Source organism: Musca domestica, unplaced genomic scaffold (assembly GCF_030504385.1).
Source record: "Musca domestica strain aabys unplaced genomic scaffold, Musca_domestica.polishedcontigs.V.1.1 12, whole genome shotgun sequence".
Lineage (NCBI taxonomy): Eukaryota > Metazoa > Arthropoda > Insecta > Diptera > Muscidae > Musca > Musca domestica.
The window spans coordinates 958,885-975,416 of record NW_026712155.1 but is presented as its reverse complement, the minus strand read 5'-3'; the positions used below and the strand labels follow the sequence as shown (position 1 = coordinate 975,416).

The 16,532-nt window shown below is 37.3% G+C and overlaps 1 protein-coding gene across 1 annotated transcript in view; it reads left to right on the top strand.

Annotated features, from left to right (window-relative positions):
- LOC101901478 (acetylcholine receptor subunit alpha-like 1) overlaps positions 1–11,617 on the top strand; it is a 68,418-nt gene extending 56,801 nt beyond the window's left edge. The window contains exons 7-10 of the mRNA XM_020037568.2: positions 273–733; positions 831–1,051; positions 2,740–3,011; positions 4,239–11,617. Coding sequence (XP_019893127.1) covers positions 273–733; positions 831–1,051; positions 2,740–3,011; positions 4,239–4,445 — 1,161 coding nt within the window. The 3' untranslated portion in view covers positions 4,446–11,617. The remainder of the gene's footprint in view (positions 1–272; positions 734–830; positions 1,052–2,739; positions 3,012–4,238) is intronic.
- The last annotated feature ends 4,915 nt before the right edge of the window (positions 11,618–16,532 follow it).

The window sequence follows — 16,532 nt, the reverse complement described above, 5'->3', positions numbered from 1 at the left end:
TAGACTCTGGGCTGCTGTCGGCGATAGCGGCAGGATCATATGTCACTCATATAGAATAGCTTCGGTTGGAGAGCCCCTCCCCTGCGGGAAGGTGAGGGGGTTTCTAATGAACTTTCACCGCATTGAATGAACGTTTTGAAAAATAACCCAACTGTCAAATAAACAACAGTCATTAGAGCAGCAGCAACAACAACAACGACGACAACAAAAACAGTCGAATATTTAGATGACAAACACCGAAATGTGATTCCCTCTTCCGCTTCTCACTTTAGGTGGATTTGCGACATCTCAAGCAAACACCCGACTCGGATAACATCGAAGTCGGCATCGACCTTCAGGATTACTATATATCGGTGGAATGGGACATTATGCGGGTGCCGGCAGTCAGAAATGAAAAGTTCTACAGCTGCTGCGAGGAGCCTTACCTGGACATTGTGTTCAACCTGACGCTGCGCCGAAAGACACTCTTTTATACGGTCAATCTAATCATACCCTGCGTGGGCATATCGTTCTTATCCGTCTTGGTCTTCTATTTACCCAGTGATTCGGGCGAAAAGATCTCATTGTGTATAAGCATTTTACTCTCGCTGACTGTGTTTTTTCTACTGCTTGCGGAAATCATTCCGCCCACCTCATTGACGGTGCCTCTATTGGGCAAATATTTACTGTTCACCATGATGCTGGTTACGTTATCGGTTGTCGTAACCATTGCGGTGCTAAACGTTAACTTTAGGTAAGTTTCGCAAGAGTGCCTCATCTGTCGCCTGGTATGGACTCGCTTATCACTTACTCTCTCTCTCTCTCTCTCTTGCCCTCTCTCGTTCTCACAGGTCCCCAGTGACGCATCGGATGGCACCTTGGGTCCAAAGAGTTTTCATTGAAATCCTACCCAAACTCTTGTGCATAGAACGTCCCAAGAAAGATGATCCAAACGACGAAGATGACGATCAGCCCCAAGAAGTTCTGACAGATGTCTTCCATCTGCCACCTGATATCGATAAATTCGTTAATTATGACACAAAGCGATTCAGTGGCGATTACGGTATACCAGGTAAGTGCTGAGACGCCGAACATCCAATTTTATCCTTCGTCTAAAGAACGGTCGAATCAGTGTTGAGATTTGATTCATGTTTTGTGATGAACCGAGACTGTCTCTCACGACCCGTTGGAATCCGGATTATCGGAATAGGAATTAATTCAATTCGAATTCGACTTATTACCGCATACAACGCAAGATACACTTGTCATTGAGCAAATAGCGAATGACCCGTACCTTTCAATTAGATTCCAGCCAACCTACAAATCGTACACCTTACCCCGCATTGGGGGTAAATCTCCAAAAAAAATATAGGAACCACTTAAAAGTTTCCGACATGGAATCTCTGGCCATGAACCGACCAAATTTCGGCATTATCTTCTTTTCTACTCGAAAATGTATCTGATTTCGGAAATGTCTTCCAAGTTGCTGTCACATGCTGCCCATGTAATTCATATGTATGTGTGCGTGTGGGTACATGAAGTACAGAAGACATTTGCATGGTCACATCCTAATCTTGATGGGTCAACTTGTAAGTGGCCTAAATATTTTGTGAAGCGGACATAAAATTAAAACTTAGTTAATGCGTAAAAGAATTATTGTTTCAGAGATTTGGCAAGATTTATGCCTTTTTCGCTGCACGCAAGGCCATGCCATGAGACGCAGAAGTCTGGTAGAAGACTATGGGTGCTGGACCGTAACGGATTATAAAAATACAATTGCAGAATTGCGGGTAGCGCACTGCCATCGTTGGTAACTCCTGCAGCCTGCCTGAACGCCCATTCAATTTATCCCACAAGAAGTCTGGGACGATGCGAACATTTATCATTTCTAATTCGAAAATGTTGCTAGCGTAGTATTGTTGTTGTTCTCTCTTCAGAACAATGAACCAACGAGCGATTATAGGGTTTGTCCTATCCTTTTTCGAAGTGTGTTCGCTTCAAGTATGTGCGAGTTTCTTTGCCATTTCATGGTGTGGGTGTGGGTGTGAGTGTGTGTGTGTGTAAATATTTTCAATTTTCATTTTCAAACTGAAAGTTCGGGGGTCATACATTCATACATACATATGTGCACATAAGTCAACGAACATTCGTATATATGTATGTAGGAGCATTGTTCAATTCACACGTATGCAGTTTTGAAGGCATCCACGCACGTTCACCTGCATCTGTGGCAAGGAGGCATTTGTGTCCACGAAGCTTTTGTAAGGCCAACAGAAGATACATGATGAGATGTGGGGAATGGAGAAGAAGATGAAAGCAAACCAACTAAACGCAACACATTTCAATTTTTCTCCTAATCCTGCCTGGATGATTCTAAAGATTTTTCAATTGAAATTGCATGTACACACAAACACATAAACACACACACACATAGACAACCAACAAGCGAAATACGTTCACATCGTTGGTGGTACTTAAACTGAATGCAACAACGCCAGTTGCTTCTGACGATTTATCTCCTCGCGACGAGCGGTGGCGACGATGCCACAGTTGAATGCCACTACCAACAGCTCAATGTCTTGGCGTAATGAACTCGCATTTCCGTTTCCCTTTCCGAGTTTCGTTTATCAGTGCGGAAAGCCTAACAGTAAACCGACTGTTCTATTTCCGCTGGGATTTCAGTGGATTTGAACAAAGCGAATGTTGTTTCTTGAATGCTCTCATTAGCTTCTCTGTTTTCTTTTGCTCTTCTCTTTGCAGCAATACCGGCACAACGATTCGGCGAGTTTGTCAGCAACGCTGGCATATCTCCTTGTTTCGGAGATCCACCCCTGCCTTCTGCACTGCCATTGCCGGGAGCCGACGATGATCTCTTCAGTCCGACCACTGTTAATGGAGATCTAAGTCCCAGCTGTTGTCCGGCCGACCTCAGTCCTACATTTGACAAGCCCTATATGGGCGAAATGGAGAAGACCATCGAAGGATCGCGTTTCATAGCGCAGCACATGAAGAATAAGGATAAATTCGAAAGTGTAAGTACAAGCCACGCAAAGTTTAAGCTTTGCATCCCTTTCTAGTGTCGTTTACCGTCGTTTGCAAATGTCAGTTCAAAGAACGTGAAACAGGGACGATATTTCCTTCGAAAAATATTACTTGAATATTCAAATTGAAATATTGAAAATAAGTGAATTGTTGAGGAGTAAAGAAGCTTAAAAGTCCCGTAGATGCCGATGTGATATTAATATAGCAGGTTTATATGTGTAACGGGTGCGTTCTCCGCAACAATCAGGGTGACATGTGTCAAAACGTGACAGTAAAATCGGAATCTAAACCGATATGGAAATAATTTGTCAGAGGCTATATTCGATGTGAACTATAATTTGATCTGAACCGGGAAGGAATTTTTTGAAAACTAAATTCGCTTGCATGATAACAAAGGCATCAAGGGACCGTAGCTTGATTGGTTCATCACTTACACAAATGAGGCCAATATCTTGATAGGAAAATAAAAAAATAACTTTGCGATGCATCACGTTTGTCGGATTATAAATACAACTCATACATAGATAACATGAATACTTTTCGAAAATCCAAAAGTTATACCCCAATCAGCAGTAGGATTAAGTGATTTCAGGTTGAAGCTGACACAGAAAAAAAAACTTACTGACATTCACAGAGGGAAGGTCGTTGCATATTCTCGGAATGAAATGAATTTAGAAATTAGTCTTCCAATGTAAATTGTGGGCTCGATTTTATATTATTATACCCTCCACCCAAGATTCAACTTCGCATTCTGTTTGTAACACCTCTGAATATTCGTATAATATTCATGTAATTGAAACACTCATATAATTGAACGTAGAACTTTCTGCAAAATCGGCCTAATAGTTTGCATTCTAACTGGGATGATTGGGATTGAAAATGAGTTGTATGGTTAACGCTTTGCGTATAGCCCCACTGAAACGGTACCTCTCGATATTCGACATTACAACATATTTTGGCCACATTTTTTCCACTGAATTCTTTGAAATTTTGGTATTTAATGTTCGCAATAGATACCAACTGCCCTGTGGCACAAAATTATATTTATGTAGACGTACGTTTTGATATAGATCCCGCTTTTTCACTGGCATTTGCAGTTTAAAATTTAAATCCCGAACGAATATTGAGTCATGATACTATGACTCCCACCTCATGGTGGAAAGTATTCACATTTGACCTTTTTTCAACCGCCATTACTTTTCTATTTTCATTTTCAGGTTGAGGAGGATTGGAAGTACGTGGCCATGGTCTTAGATCGATTGTTCCTTTGGATATTCGCCATATCTTGTGTCGTGGGCACTGCGTGGATTATATTGCAGGCGCCCAGTTTGTACGATCAGTCACAGCCAATTGATATTCTCTATTCGAAGATCGCCAAGAAGAAGTTCGAACTGCTTAAAATGGGCAGCGAAAACAGCTTATAGCGTCCAGTTGGGTTCGCAGAGGGCTGGTGGAATATTCTCATCAGGTCTCTGCGAACCCTGTTCGCCGCTCGCGATGACGATCGCGGATAATATCCAGCTGTCATTGTGGAGGTGAACGCGGAGTCACTCAATACAACATTCGCATTCGACATAGGAGAGCAAGTGATCAAAATAGAATTTGATAATGAAGATTAGGAAATAGTTTTAATCACATTTGCAACAACAACAACAAACATTGCTGGCATGGCTCAATACCGGAACAGAGGATTGCAACGCGTACACATAACAAAAGGCAAAGCATCTCGTTTTAAAATTCAGCTAAACACATTGCACCCAACCACTGCAACACACCCGCCCTCACACACACACACACACACCTAAACACACACACACACGTGCACGCGTAGTCATACCCAGGTCCATCAATCCAAATTGTGTGCGGATGAACCTATGGCAAATCCCCTCCAAATGTTCTCCAACCGCCGTTCACATGCAACACATCAAAATAACGGTAACTACCACGGGCAGTGCAGCACCTACTCCGAGCTCCAACCATCCCTTCCTCAAGCTGCTATCCCAATGCAATTGCAATGTAGTGGTGTAATGTTAATCCCCACACACACCCACCCACCCACACACCAAAGAAAAGGGAAACACAACTCAAATGAGATTGCGCGTATGTTTGTGAATGCATGTGTATTGTGCCAGAACGACAAACAACAAAGCAAAACACAGAAAACAAAAACGAGTTCCTTTACCACAACAAAACAAAACAAAACAAAAAACATCAAGCAACCGACAAACCAACAAACAGCACAGAGGACGAATTGAGTCTCAGTTACGCAAAATAAGAACAAACGAACACTGCAATCCATAGACACCCACCCATCCATCTATCCATCCACCTCACCCCACTCCACCCACACACACACACACGCCCATACACACAATTAGTTAAGTATTAATATTATTGAAACAAACAAAAGCTTAAGCACATCAACGAATTCTCTAGATATGTATGTATGTCAATAAATTACTGAGACTCGAATAACCCTCGCAAAACAAACAAAACAAAACAAAACAAGAAAAAGATAAATGTATATCTCTCAGATGTCGCCTCCTTTCCCTTCACATTTTCACACTCCTTCCCTCTCGCACACACTCGCCGCCAGCCCCTTTTCCCACTTAAAATAAAAGAACAAAAGAGATCGCGGGAGAAGAGAGTGTGATCGCCTTCCCAAGAGAGGGAGGCTAGACAACAAAGTCCTCAGATCAGAAATCAAAAGACTTGGCCCCTGTGGCGTATGGATACTATAAAGGAATTGATTATAACTCATTCGTAGCCTAAGGTAACGCCATGGACGAGTGCCGATCGACTGGAGGTCGCGAGCTCCTCCTAAGCGGCGTTGTCTTCAGCCTCAGTAGATATTTTGAAGATCAAGAAGACATCGAAAGTTGGCTCCCCGAAAGGGCTGCCCGGGAATGGGAGCAATGTAATGCATTGCGACACCACACATTGTGAATATGGTAAAGACGGACGGACTGGGGGTAGTACTGGTGTGTTTTGTACAGCAAGTACATGGACAGTGAGTGAGGACAGGTGCCCAAATGGAAGGATTTCCTTTCTTTCATTCATCCATTCATTCATTCACCTTTCTCCATCTTTGGGTGTTTCCAATGATTTCATTATTGAATCTATGACAAACAACAGCAACAACAACAATGCAACTTTTACAAGCCAAATGACATCAAAACCAAAAACATCAATAACAACAACAACAAAAACAACAAGAACAAGAACACAAAACAAAAAAGATAAGTAATTAAATTACCTTCTAAGTGTAAAAATGCAAAAGTAAAGTGGACAAAAAGTTAACATTTTTTTAATAAACAATTAGATTTTAATGAACTTAACTTTAACTTAAAACCAATTAACAACTAAAACCAAAATGAGAAATACATAAAAGTTAGTGTAAAATAAATGTAAAAAAAAAAACAAAAACAAACAAATACTAAACAAATTTTTTGAAATAAAATTCCAATTAAAATCATAATTAATTATTAAAAACAAACTAACGAAAAGAAGATATAAGAAACGAGAGAAAATAAAAAAAAAAAACAATTGAGAAAACACAAATAACAAAAGTAATGAAAAACATACACTCAACCACACACACACACACATTCACACACAAACTAGTGGATCTCTCAGTTCGATCGATAAACATTCCTCGGGTTGTTCTTAACGATGACTGGCCAACCAGACGTCTGCTATGCAACGGATCCATACCCAACTGAGCTTAACGTAAAACACAGACAAACAAACAACAAATTGCTTTCTTGTTACTCCGGCCGGTCTAAACGATGAAAGAAATGCGGCCTCTTGCATCTACGGATGGCAACCAAACAGCCAAGGGCTGATCCCGAAACCTGTTTTGCTCAGGAATAGAAGGCAGCAACCAAGCATACATAATGCACACATACCCGTTGAAAAGTATCAGCTCAGCTAGGCTATTCGAACAAATCGAAGCATTTCCAGAGCAGCCCTGCATGCGGGGCACACTCGAATGAGTACCCCTGTTCTGTGCATTTTTACAACTTGTTGAATTTTTTTTGTCATTAAACTGAATTTCTCAGATTTCCTTTGTGTTCCAGAATTCCAATTTGCTGTGAGATGTAGAGGTGCGAGAGCTGATCTACATATCTCAACATTTTCCTTTTTCAAGCAGAAAAATCTGTGGCAAATAAGAGTCTAGTTCTAAATAAATTCTTGATATAGAAAGATTGGTATGCCTCAAAAAAAAATCGCACAAACACATACAAAAATAGCAATAAATGAAATTTGGACTTCCGAAACACATATTCTTAACACTAGTTATGAACATTATCCAGCATCCGAGCTAGTTTGAGAATATAAAATAAAATTATTCTCCCAGAGGCGTTTAGAGACACATTGATAGTTTCTTTTTTGTTTGTCATATTTCTGCTCGACGATCATTCGGCTCCATATTGGAAGTTTCCATTCTTTTTCAAATATCCCACAATATAAGGTGGTGAACAATTCATCACTGTTTAGCCAATAACGGTACTACGATGTCACTGGAAAATCGGTGGCATAGAGACATGGAATTCGCAAAAAATCTTATGCGTCCAATAGCTGAGAGTGTCTGTTGGAATAAAATACAAGGTGCAAAGTTTTCTTAATTTGCTTTTGACACAATTGCGGAATATTGTGATTGGTATGGAACATTTTTCCCCATTTTTTAGTTTGCAAATCTCTGATGTCGGAATCAAAAATAATTTTGTTCATTTGATAACTGCAAACCCCTACACATTCAAGATGTTTATGTGAAAGTCTAGAATAGGCAGGAGCAATCCTTAGATGTCGCCAATGACGCAAAAAGTTAAAATGTTGTGTGGAGCACTGAGGCACTGAGATATGTCTCCAAAGAGTGCAGTGAAGTGCATCTGAAATCCGACCAGTTGGTAAGCGCATATTGCCATTTGATAGCGTAGGGGCCTCTAAAAGACCGATTGTGCTGCACACCAATCGAGCAAACAAGAAGCACATGCATTATTCTGTAAATATCTCATTGCAACCACAAGGAGTAACGAACGAAAAATAAAATAATTATAGATAAAACGTAAAACGACAACATTTTGTTGAGCTTTTTCACAAATCCGTTTTCTATTGACTTTTTTCCTTTTGGGTTCTTAACTTTAGACAATCAACGGAAATAATAATGCAAATAAATGCGAAACAAAAACAAGTCATTGTAAAAAACAAAACAAAACAAAAACAAAACTGCTATCACACTGCTTTCCCCAATCGCCCAATACCCACATCTCACATCTCAGCCCACTCCCCGCCTCATGGCATCGTTACATGGCATTTTATCTCATGGCTCCGTTTGGCACGTATTTTCGCTCTGTCGCTTGACGAAGAACATGCCAAAAAGGAGTCAAACACACATACACACGGCAAAATGCAAACAACAAACATTTCCACAGAACCAAACAAAAAAATCATTATAAAGTCATTTCGCAACATCAACAACAACAAAGAAAACAAAAACGTATAACAAAAGAACTTTACAATAATATGCTCTCATTGGTTGTGTTTTTAGATAAATAAAAAAAGACAAAGAAGAAATGTTTAAAGAAGATTAGACACTATTTTTTTAAACTAATTTCGCCTCCAAACGTGTTATGCTGATTATAAGTTAAGATTCCCCCTTCTTCTGCCCCCTCCCCCTCTTTCTCTCATATGAAATTAGAAAACAAAATATATATATAAAATAAAACAAGTAAGAAAACATAAAGGATAACAGTGACAAACTCAAAGTTGCACTAAAAAGTAAAAAAAAAACTCAAAAAGGAAACACAACAAAAAAAACGAAAAGAAAAACCCAAAAAAAATGAGGCTAAAAATAAAAAAACAAAAACTAAAACTTTTGTAAAATGAATTTCCTAAATGGCGTTTGTTGAGTCATATTTCATTATATTTTTATTAGTGTTTTTTGTAAATTTTTTATTCGTTGATTCTTTGTTATTTCGCTAAAGATAAATATAATAAAATAATAAAAACAAAACAATACAAAAACGAATAAAATAAATGCCACAAATTGTGTTTATTTGTAAAATAATTAGTAATTAAAGCTACCCATCTCTCCCACACACTTACTCTCTCTCTCTCTCTCTCTCACCCACACACACACACTCACATACATACAAAACGATTTAAAACCAACATAAACTAAATAATAACAAAGGATTGAAAGAACAAAAAAGAAAAACAATTATTTGTACATTTAGGATTATTATAATGGTAATAATAACAATAACACTAAATTGAAACAGCAACTATATTTAAATGTTAATTAAATATCAAAAGCAAACAAAAAAAGAAAACAAAAACAAAAGAACAAACTGCCACAAAAAAGACAAGAACAAAAGTAGTTGACAAATGTCAAACCAGATGAATTCTCTGTCCCTCTCGCGCTCTCTCTCATACATGCAACACTCATACGCATCCACATTCCTTACATCCATCCACACCTACACAAACCAACGCACACATACGACACAAACGTACACTTGTAATTGAATTAATTATTAACAAATTATAAACGGGGTTCGAAGTTAACATTGTGGGTAAGATTGTATTTAATAGTAATTGTATGTATAAGCCATAATTTCTCACAAAATAAAACACCGTTACATACCGACATACCAACACACACACACACATACATACATACCCCCACAGGCATTTGTAAATACGTACCATTCCATTCCATTCTATTCCACAACAAAAGGCAAACAACAAAATCAATTGATGATTATATCTCAGCAAGGTTTAGCGTTATCAATTCTAAATGTTTTAACAAATACCAACAACAACAACAAATCACTCATCCACTCGCTCACCACGCACGCCAGATACAAAAAAAATCAACAAGAACAACAATTGTACTCGACGTAGTTAGTTATGCAAACAAAGTCCTTGCTCGTCAACTCAACCAAAAAGCAGGTATCAAGAGCATGAAAGCTCGTTAATTTTTTGTCTTCGAGCGAAATTTGCGTTGCAGCAACTGTGCCAACAATTCGCACACAGCTTGTAGTTGTTTTAATTGTCCAACCGTTTTTTTTTAACATTGATGCTACTGATAAGTCCAACAACAAATCCGCACATCCAACTTCTATCTCATCATGCCTGCCAACACATCCATACATATATGTTGCGTGGCACAGTTGAGTCTGTCTACTTGGCAACCAACACTTCTATCAGGGATGGGAAATAAAATTAAAAAAGGTACTCGGACATGCTTTCTCACGGGAGCAGTTATTATGAAAAAATGGGACATATTTTATGTTCACCCCATTGAGGGAGAGAGAATGAAAAAGCCAATATCTCTTAAATATTTCAATTAAAGATGGCCATACGAAAGTGATCTCGAAAGAAAAACACGATTTTTTTCAAAATAAGCAAAAAATTAAAAAAAAAATACTAAAACGCAAGGAATCAGGGTGGTTTTCTTTCGAGTTCGTACTGTTTTCTGCATGAATAGCGTGACATGTGTCAGAGCATAGCAGAATCGTAAGCAGAGAATATTTAAGATCGCATTTTAAATAATTTAGTTTCAACTTCGTTTTTAGCATGACACAATTTGAATGGTACAATTTATTCCAAATGATAATTTCCAGCTCCGATTTTTTCTGTAAATTACCTTCATTGAAGACAGTTTTCCATCTGTGATTTGAGTTCCAGCTTTTACTTCGGAATGTTGCCTACAAAATTTTTTAAATGCTGTGTTACAGGACCTACAAGAATCTGCTAGTTTCCAATTTCTTTCTATGTCATAAAAATTATCATTTTTACTATATTTCATTAATTTTCGCTTTAGGATAATTAATTCCACAAAAAAAACGCTAGCGTCTGTGACTCTTTCTCTCTGCTGTAATAAAAACATCAGTAAACTGGTAATTATTTCTTTAAACTAAGTTTAAGCTATTTTTGACTGCATTTTTGTTTCACTGTCATCAAAAACTTACGAATATCACTTAAGAAGGGGTTTCTCCCTCTTGAGAATTTGTCTTTTCATATTTATTTGGTCCATCTGTGATAGGACACAGCACATATTTTTGCCAGATCATCGATAATCATGAAAAACAGTTAAGAAAATCAATTCAATTGAATATCCTTTATCTTCTCCTGAGCCATGGTAAAATTATCAAGGTAGCCTCGTGTAGTGCTAACTTTACGGTTCCTCAAAACTATTCTTTGACAACAGAGATTGGAACCTGTTTTCTATGGACTTAAATTTGACAAGGAAAATTACGGGAATAAATTGAAGTGCGGCTATCTGAAACTAGTAGTAACATCTCTTGAGCTGATGTTTTCGCAGTTTTCGTATTGGCAATATCCATCCCTGATGTATAGGAAGTAAAATATCCTGCTCTTATTTTAGGTTTACAATAAACTCCGACTCAAATAACTATCCCCAAACAACCGCCCATTTAGTAAATAACGAAGCAATTTATTCGCTTGCATTGTTGTTGCTGCAATAACAACAACAAGAACAACAAACATGAATTTACTTCAGTAATAAAATATGCACCACTGAGACGAACAACGAATAAGAAAATAAATAAATAAATAATTAAAAAAAGTCTATATGTTTGTATGTATTTTTGTTTCTTTGTTCCCGGGGCCCTCCACGTTGTGTTTTGTGTGCTGAAGCTTTACGCTCCGCGTCTTTTTGCTTGATTCCACTCTTTTGCTCTGCACAAGCCATCACACGAGTAACAATGCTATTTAAATTTAATTACAAATAATAATAATGAAACAACAACAAACTAAAACGTAAAGTGCGACGTGACCCTGATTTATGAAAATAACAACAACAGCATCTAAAGAAAACAAAAAAAAATAAAATAAAACAAAAGAAAAATCAAAAGTCTTCCAAATGAAAGGTCGTCTTTGCCTAAGAAGAAGAGCACAGCAAATGGAAGTTGGAGGAAAGCAAAACCTACATCCTTCGGCGATTATTGATACGCACCAATACACATGCACGCACACACACACACCACTGCATACTATGTAATTTCTCTAATGTCTCGATACAGTTTTTATCTGTTTACACCATCAAAGGGATAAACAAACGCCAATAGCACCATTTTTCGGTTTCGCCTGGAGTCTGGTTGTTCCCGTTCGCCACCTGTCCAGCCTCCATTTGAGAACATTATTGATTAAAGTACCTGACAACAAAAGCAATAGAAAAATGCAATACCTTCTTCTGATCTCCGAACGTTATTCACGAGTTGCCGTGTTGTTAGTCCACCCCAATGTACTTGCCCTGAATACAAATGTTCTGGAAATGTAACATTTCGCGGGATTGGCATTGGATCGCTAAGTTGGTGCTTTGAAAGGGTCCCCATGGCTTCTTGCCTGGCCAAGTCATATTCTATATTGGATGTTCTTTGTTTTTGTTCGATTTATTTGACATTATTCTACCAGGCGATCCTCTGGTATCCTTCCAGTCATGCCAATTCAAAAGAGGCATATCATCTCTGTATTGCATCCAGCCAGATTAAGATTCCACTGGTACCGGCCGTTTGTAAGATTTGATGCGAATTTTGTGATATTTTTGTCATAGTTTATTGTTTTTTTTAAAGCAACCAGAAAAAAGCAGCCGCCCCATAATCATTAGCACAACCATTACATAACACACCCACCTCCACCCCTCTTAACAAACATGCAACAACATGTAGCACAGGATTGTATCGGTTTCAATTTAGACCATTAAAACACACACACACATACGCACTCATAACAATTCATGCGATATCATTGCTTTAAAAGGGAAAGCAAAAAAATAGCACGCACACAGTCTCATTAATGCTTCTTCACACATACCCACACAAACGCTCATTAACAGACGCCAAATGCATTAGGTTAAGCGTATATCTACGTACGTATCTTGTAATTAAAGATCAACACCAAACAACAAAACAAGCTAAATAAGGAAACATAACGAAACAACAACTACAACATTTATTAAAACAAAAACGGGTACTTTTAGAAGAAGAAACACAAAGCAAAAACAAAAGGAAACAATTGCAAAAAAAATAAAAAAAAATAAAAAACAGGAAAACAAACGAACAGATCAATGTTATTTCTTCCGCCAGGGTTGTGATTGAAGAAAACCATCCACATGATTCGCCACCAAGACGGTCTGTTGCCCTCTTCCCTTCATTTTCCCACATCACTTAGTTCCCGATGCGTTTGCATTTGGGCTTGGGTTTGTCAGAGCGAGCGAGTCTGTCGACATTGCCAAAATTACAAGGCTCAATTTGTCGGAAATTCCTAACGAAATAAATGACAGGATCACAACACGGGTCCTATGTTTCTATGCGACCGTCAATTCCTTCCGCATCCCACTTCTCCTCCATTCCATTGTGTATTGTAAACAAAAAATATGTCTTTACCCTGCTACGCACCGCCAATCCACCACAAAAACCAACCCTCCCCCCCCCTCCAGGGTCAAGATATGGCTTTGAAGTAAACTTTTTTCGTTAGTGTACATAAATTAACAACTACAACAACAACAACAAGGAAAAAATTCACTAGCAATTGAGATTAGGTTAAGAAGTAATCTTTAAAAAAAAAGCAAACAACAACAGCAACAAAAAAAGAAAACACTACTACATATGAATGTAAATTTGATTTAAGTAAAATTTAGATAAATAACACATTTGAATGTAAGTCTGCATATACACGAAGACATACATGTATACATATTTTTTTGTATGCATTCATTAAAATTTAAAAGAAAATTAAAAAAAAAGCAACTACCCCAACAGCAACAGCAAGTACTAATTCCAGATAATTAACAATACCAGCAGCCGCAAACAAAATTAGAACAGGAACCAAAAAAAAAAACACACTGACATACCTGCAACAACAAACCCCGAAAAGCGACAAACAAACAGAAGTTTAAATTCAAAACTCATTCCAATTTCAATGCGCGAAAACAAGAAAGGCCCCATTTGAAAATGTCATGAGGCATCAAACCAAAGAGTATGCAAATCTATTCACGAAAAACGACTCATTGTTTGAAAACAAAGGACTCCAAGGATGCGAATTCCGCTGACATGAATGGCAAATGGAGTATATAATTGGCCGGAGCGCCGAAGGTAACGTCTCGTATTGGTTCGGTCGGTGTTGCCACATTTGTGTTTTAATGGCAGTGTGATCTTTTTTCCCAACAAAAACAATGTGTTTTAATAACAAAAGCAGACAACAGCTGGTCTGTGACACGGCAAGGGCATTAGTTGTCTTTATTTGATGTCAAAACACAAGTTTTTGTTTACAACAACAGTGTGCACGAATTTGAAATGCAAAATAAATCAAACATTTTTAAGTTTTTTTTTTTATATATTTTAAATGGAATCTGCACAATACAACTTTTCACAGCAAGAGAAGGCTTTGGCATGAACTCGCCTCCTCTGAGACAGTATTAAATTGACCAGGGTGTGACCAATCCTGTAATTACCGAAATTTCATTTAGAAACCTCAGTCGTCCACTTTTAATGCAGAGATGTTTTACAGATTAAACGACTTGCCTTCTTGTCGTAATGTCTTTCCAACTGTTTTGGAATCAGATTGCCTTCCGATTGCCGATTTCTTTAGCATTTCTGAGAGACATTAGATACCAACAATTCTTGACATTGCACCCAACGTCTTATGTTGTAGAAAAACAATCGTGTTTGGTTAAACCACAAAAGCAAAGAGAATAAAAAAATGTTTACTGACATTTTTAGGATTGTGCAGGCAACAACTGAATGTAATAGCGGAACTAATTTTTACCAAATATTGGCTGCGATTCTCAATTTTGAGTCCAGAGTCGATTCCGAAACCAAACCATATTCTGCCCTTAGCCCCATATCAGATCGGATTAGGTCTATTGTATTCACTCAATTAACATGAGTTTTGTCCTTTCAGTCGTTCTTTCTACCATTTTTAATAGACCTTTAAGAATTTTTCTCGAATTTCACGTTATTTGACGAATATTTTCCAAAAGATGGCCCATTGATTGGTCTAGGAATGATTCGATTTAAAAGAATAGAACAGACAACCAGCTTCCGCTTGATTTTGTGCCATCTCACTCAGTTTCCATCTAGGAACATCTAAAAATGGAGGCACTCTTGAGAGATGTCTCTATTTATTACGCCGGGATGATATATATCCTCCACCCATATACCTCATACATATATGTATATACATGTAAGTACTCTTCCATTTTTCGTTCACTCACAAGCCAACTTTGTAATAAGTACTACCATATGGTAGTAGCAGATTTTTGGAAGCTCTGGAACAGAGAAAATGTCTCGCCGCTCGAATTGCTAATTTTTTTATTATCCTAACTTATCTTTATAAAAAAAATTGTTTTATTTTTTCGAAACTACGATTTCATACGAATCCGAAACGCCATTGTTTTAAAAAATGTTACATACTTTGGCCATCCCTGGCAAATCTCTTTGGTGCATTGATAGCGAGAGGATTCAATGGGCAATTTGTTGGTCTAGGTCCACTCTACATTAAACCCCCAAAAATCAACTATTTAAGATACAGACTTAAGAATGAATGTTTAATGTATTTTAACAGAACAGAAACGTAACAATACACACAACCAACAGAACAAACACGATTAACTATTAGAAAAAAATGAACAAAACAAAGCAAAACCAAACAAAACAAAAGAAAAACCAAATAAACAAAGTAATGCATTTACATTCACATATGAAGAGTTACACTTTAAAGGAAACAATCCAAGTTTTACAAAAGCGAAAATCTCCTTCTCTCGACCTAAACATGGCAAACAAGTCGACGCACACGCACACACACACACACACACTCACCAATCATCTTACATACACGGGTCAAGTCATTACAACACACCCACACATCCGTTCATTACAAAGGTTAGGAGCCATTAAAAACAAAAATCGAATAGAAAAAAGAAGGAAGAAACAAACAAAACCGAGAAACATGTGTATAAACATTTTATAGGCTAATTAAAAACAAATAAATAAATTAATTAATTAATTATGAGAATAACAAATAATTATATACCAAATGAAAAGACAAAACAAATTTATTATTTGAAAAATAATAAATTTCAACATTTTTGAACTTATTCAACACTAAAAGAAGACAAAACAAAACAAAACAAAATACAACAAAATAAATAAATAACAACTACAAAGAGAATGAGAGGAGGACACGGACAAAAAAAATGGCAAATCGATGATAGGCTAATTGTAAGAAATTATGGCATTATTAAGTATTACAAAAACAACTACAACAATTTCATCACAATTCGAATAACAACAAAAAACCAAAAAACCAAAAAACAAAAAGAAAGAAGGCAAATAAACTTCAAAATAGTAATAAAAACAAAAATACACACACACACCCACAAACAATTACGAAATTTAAACTAATGGCAAAGACAAAACAACAAATAAAAGATAACAAATAATAACAACAACAATAATAATAATAACAAAATAAAAAATGAA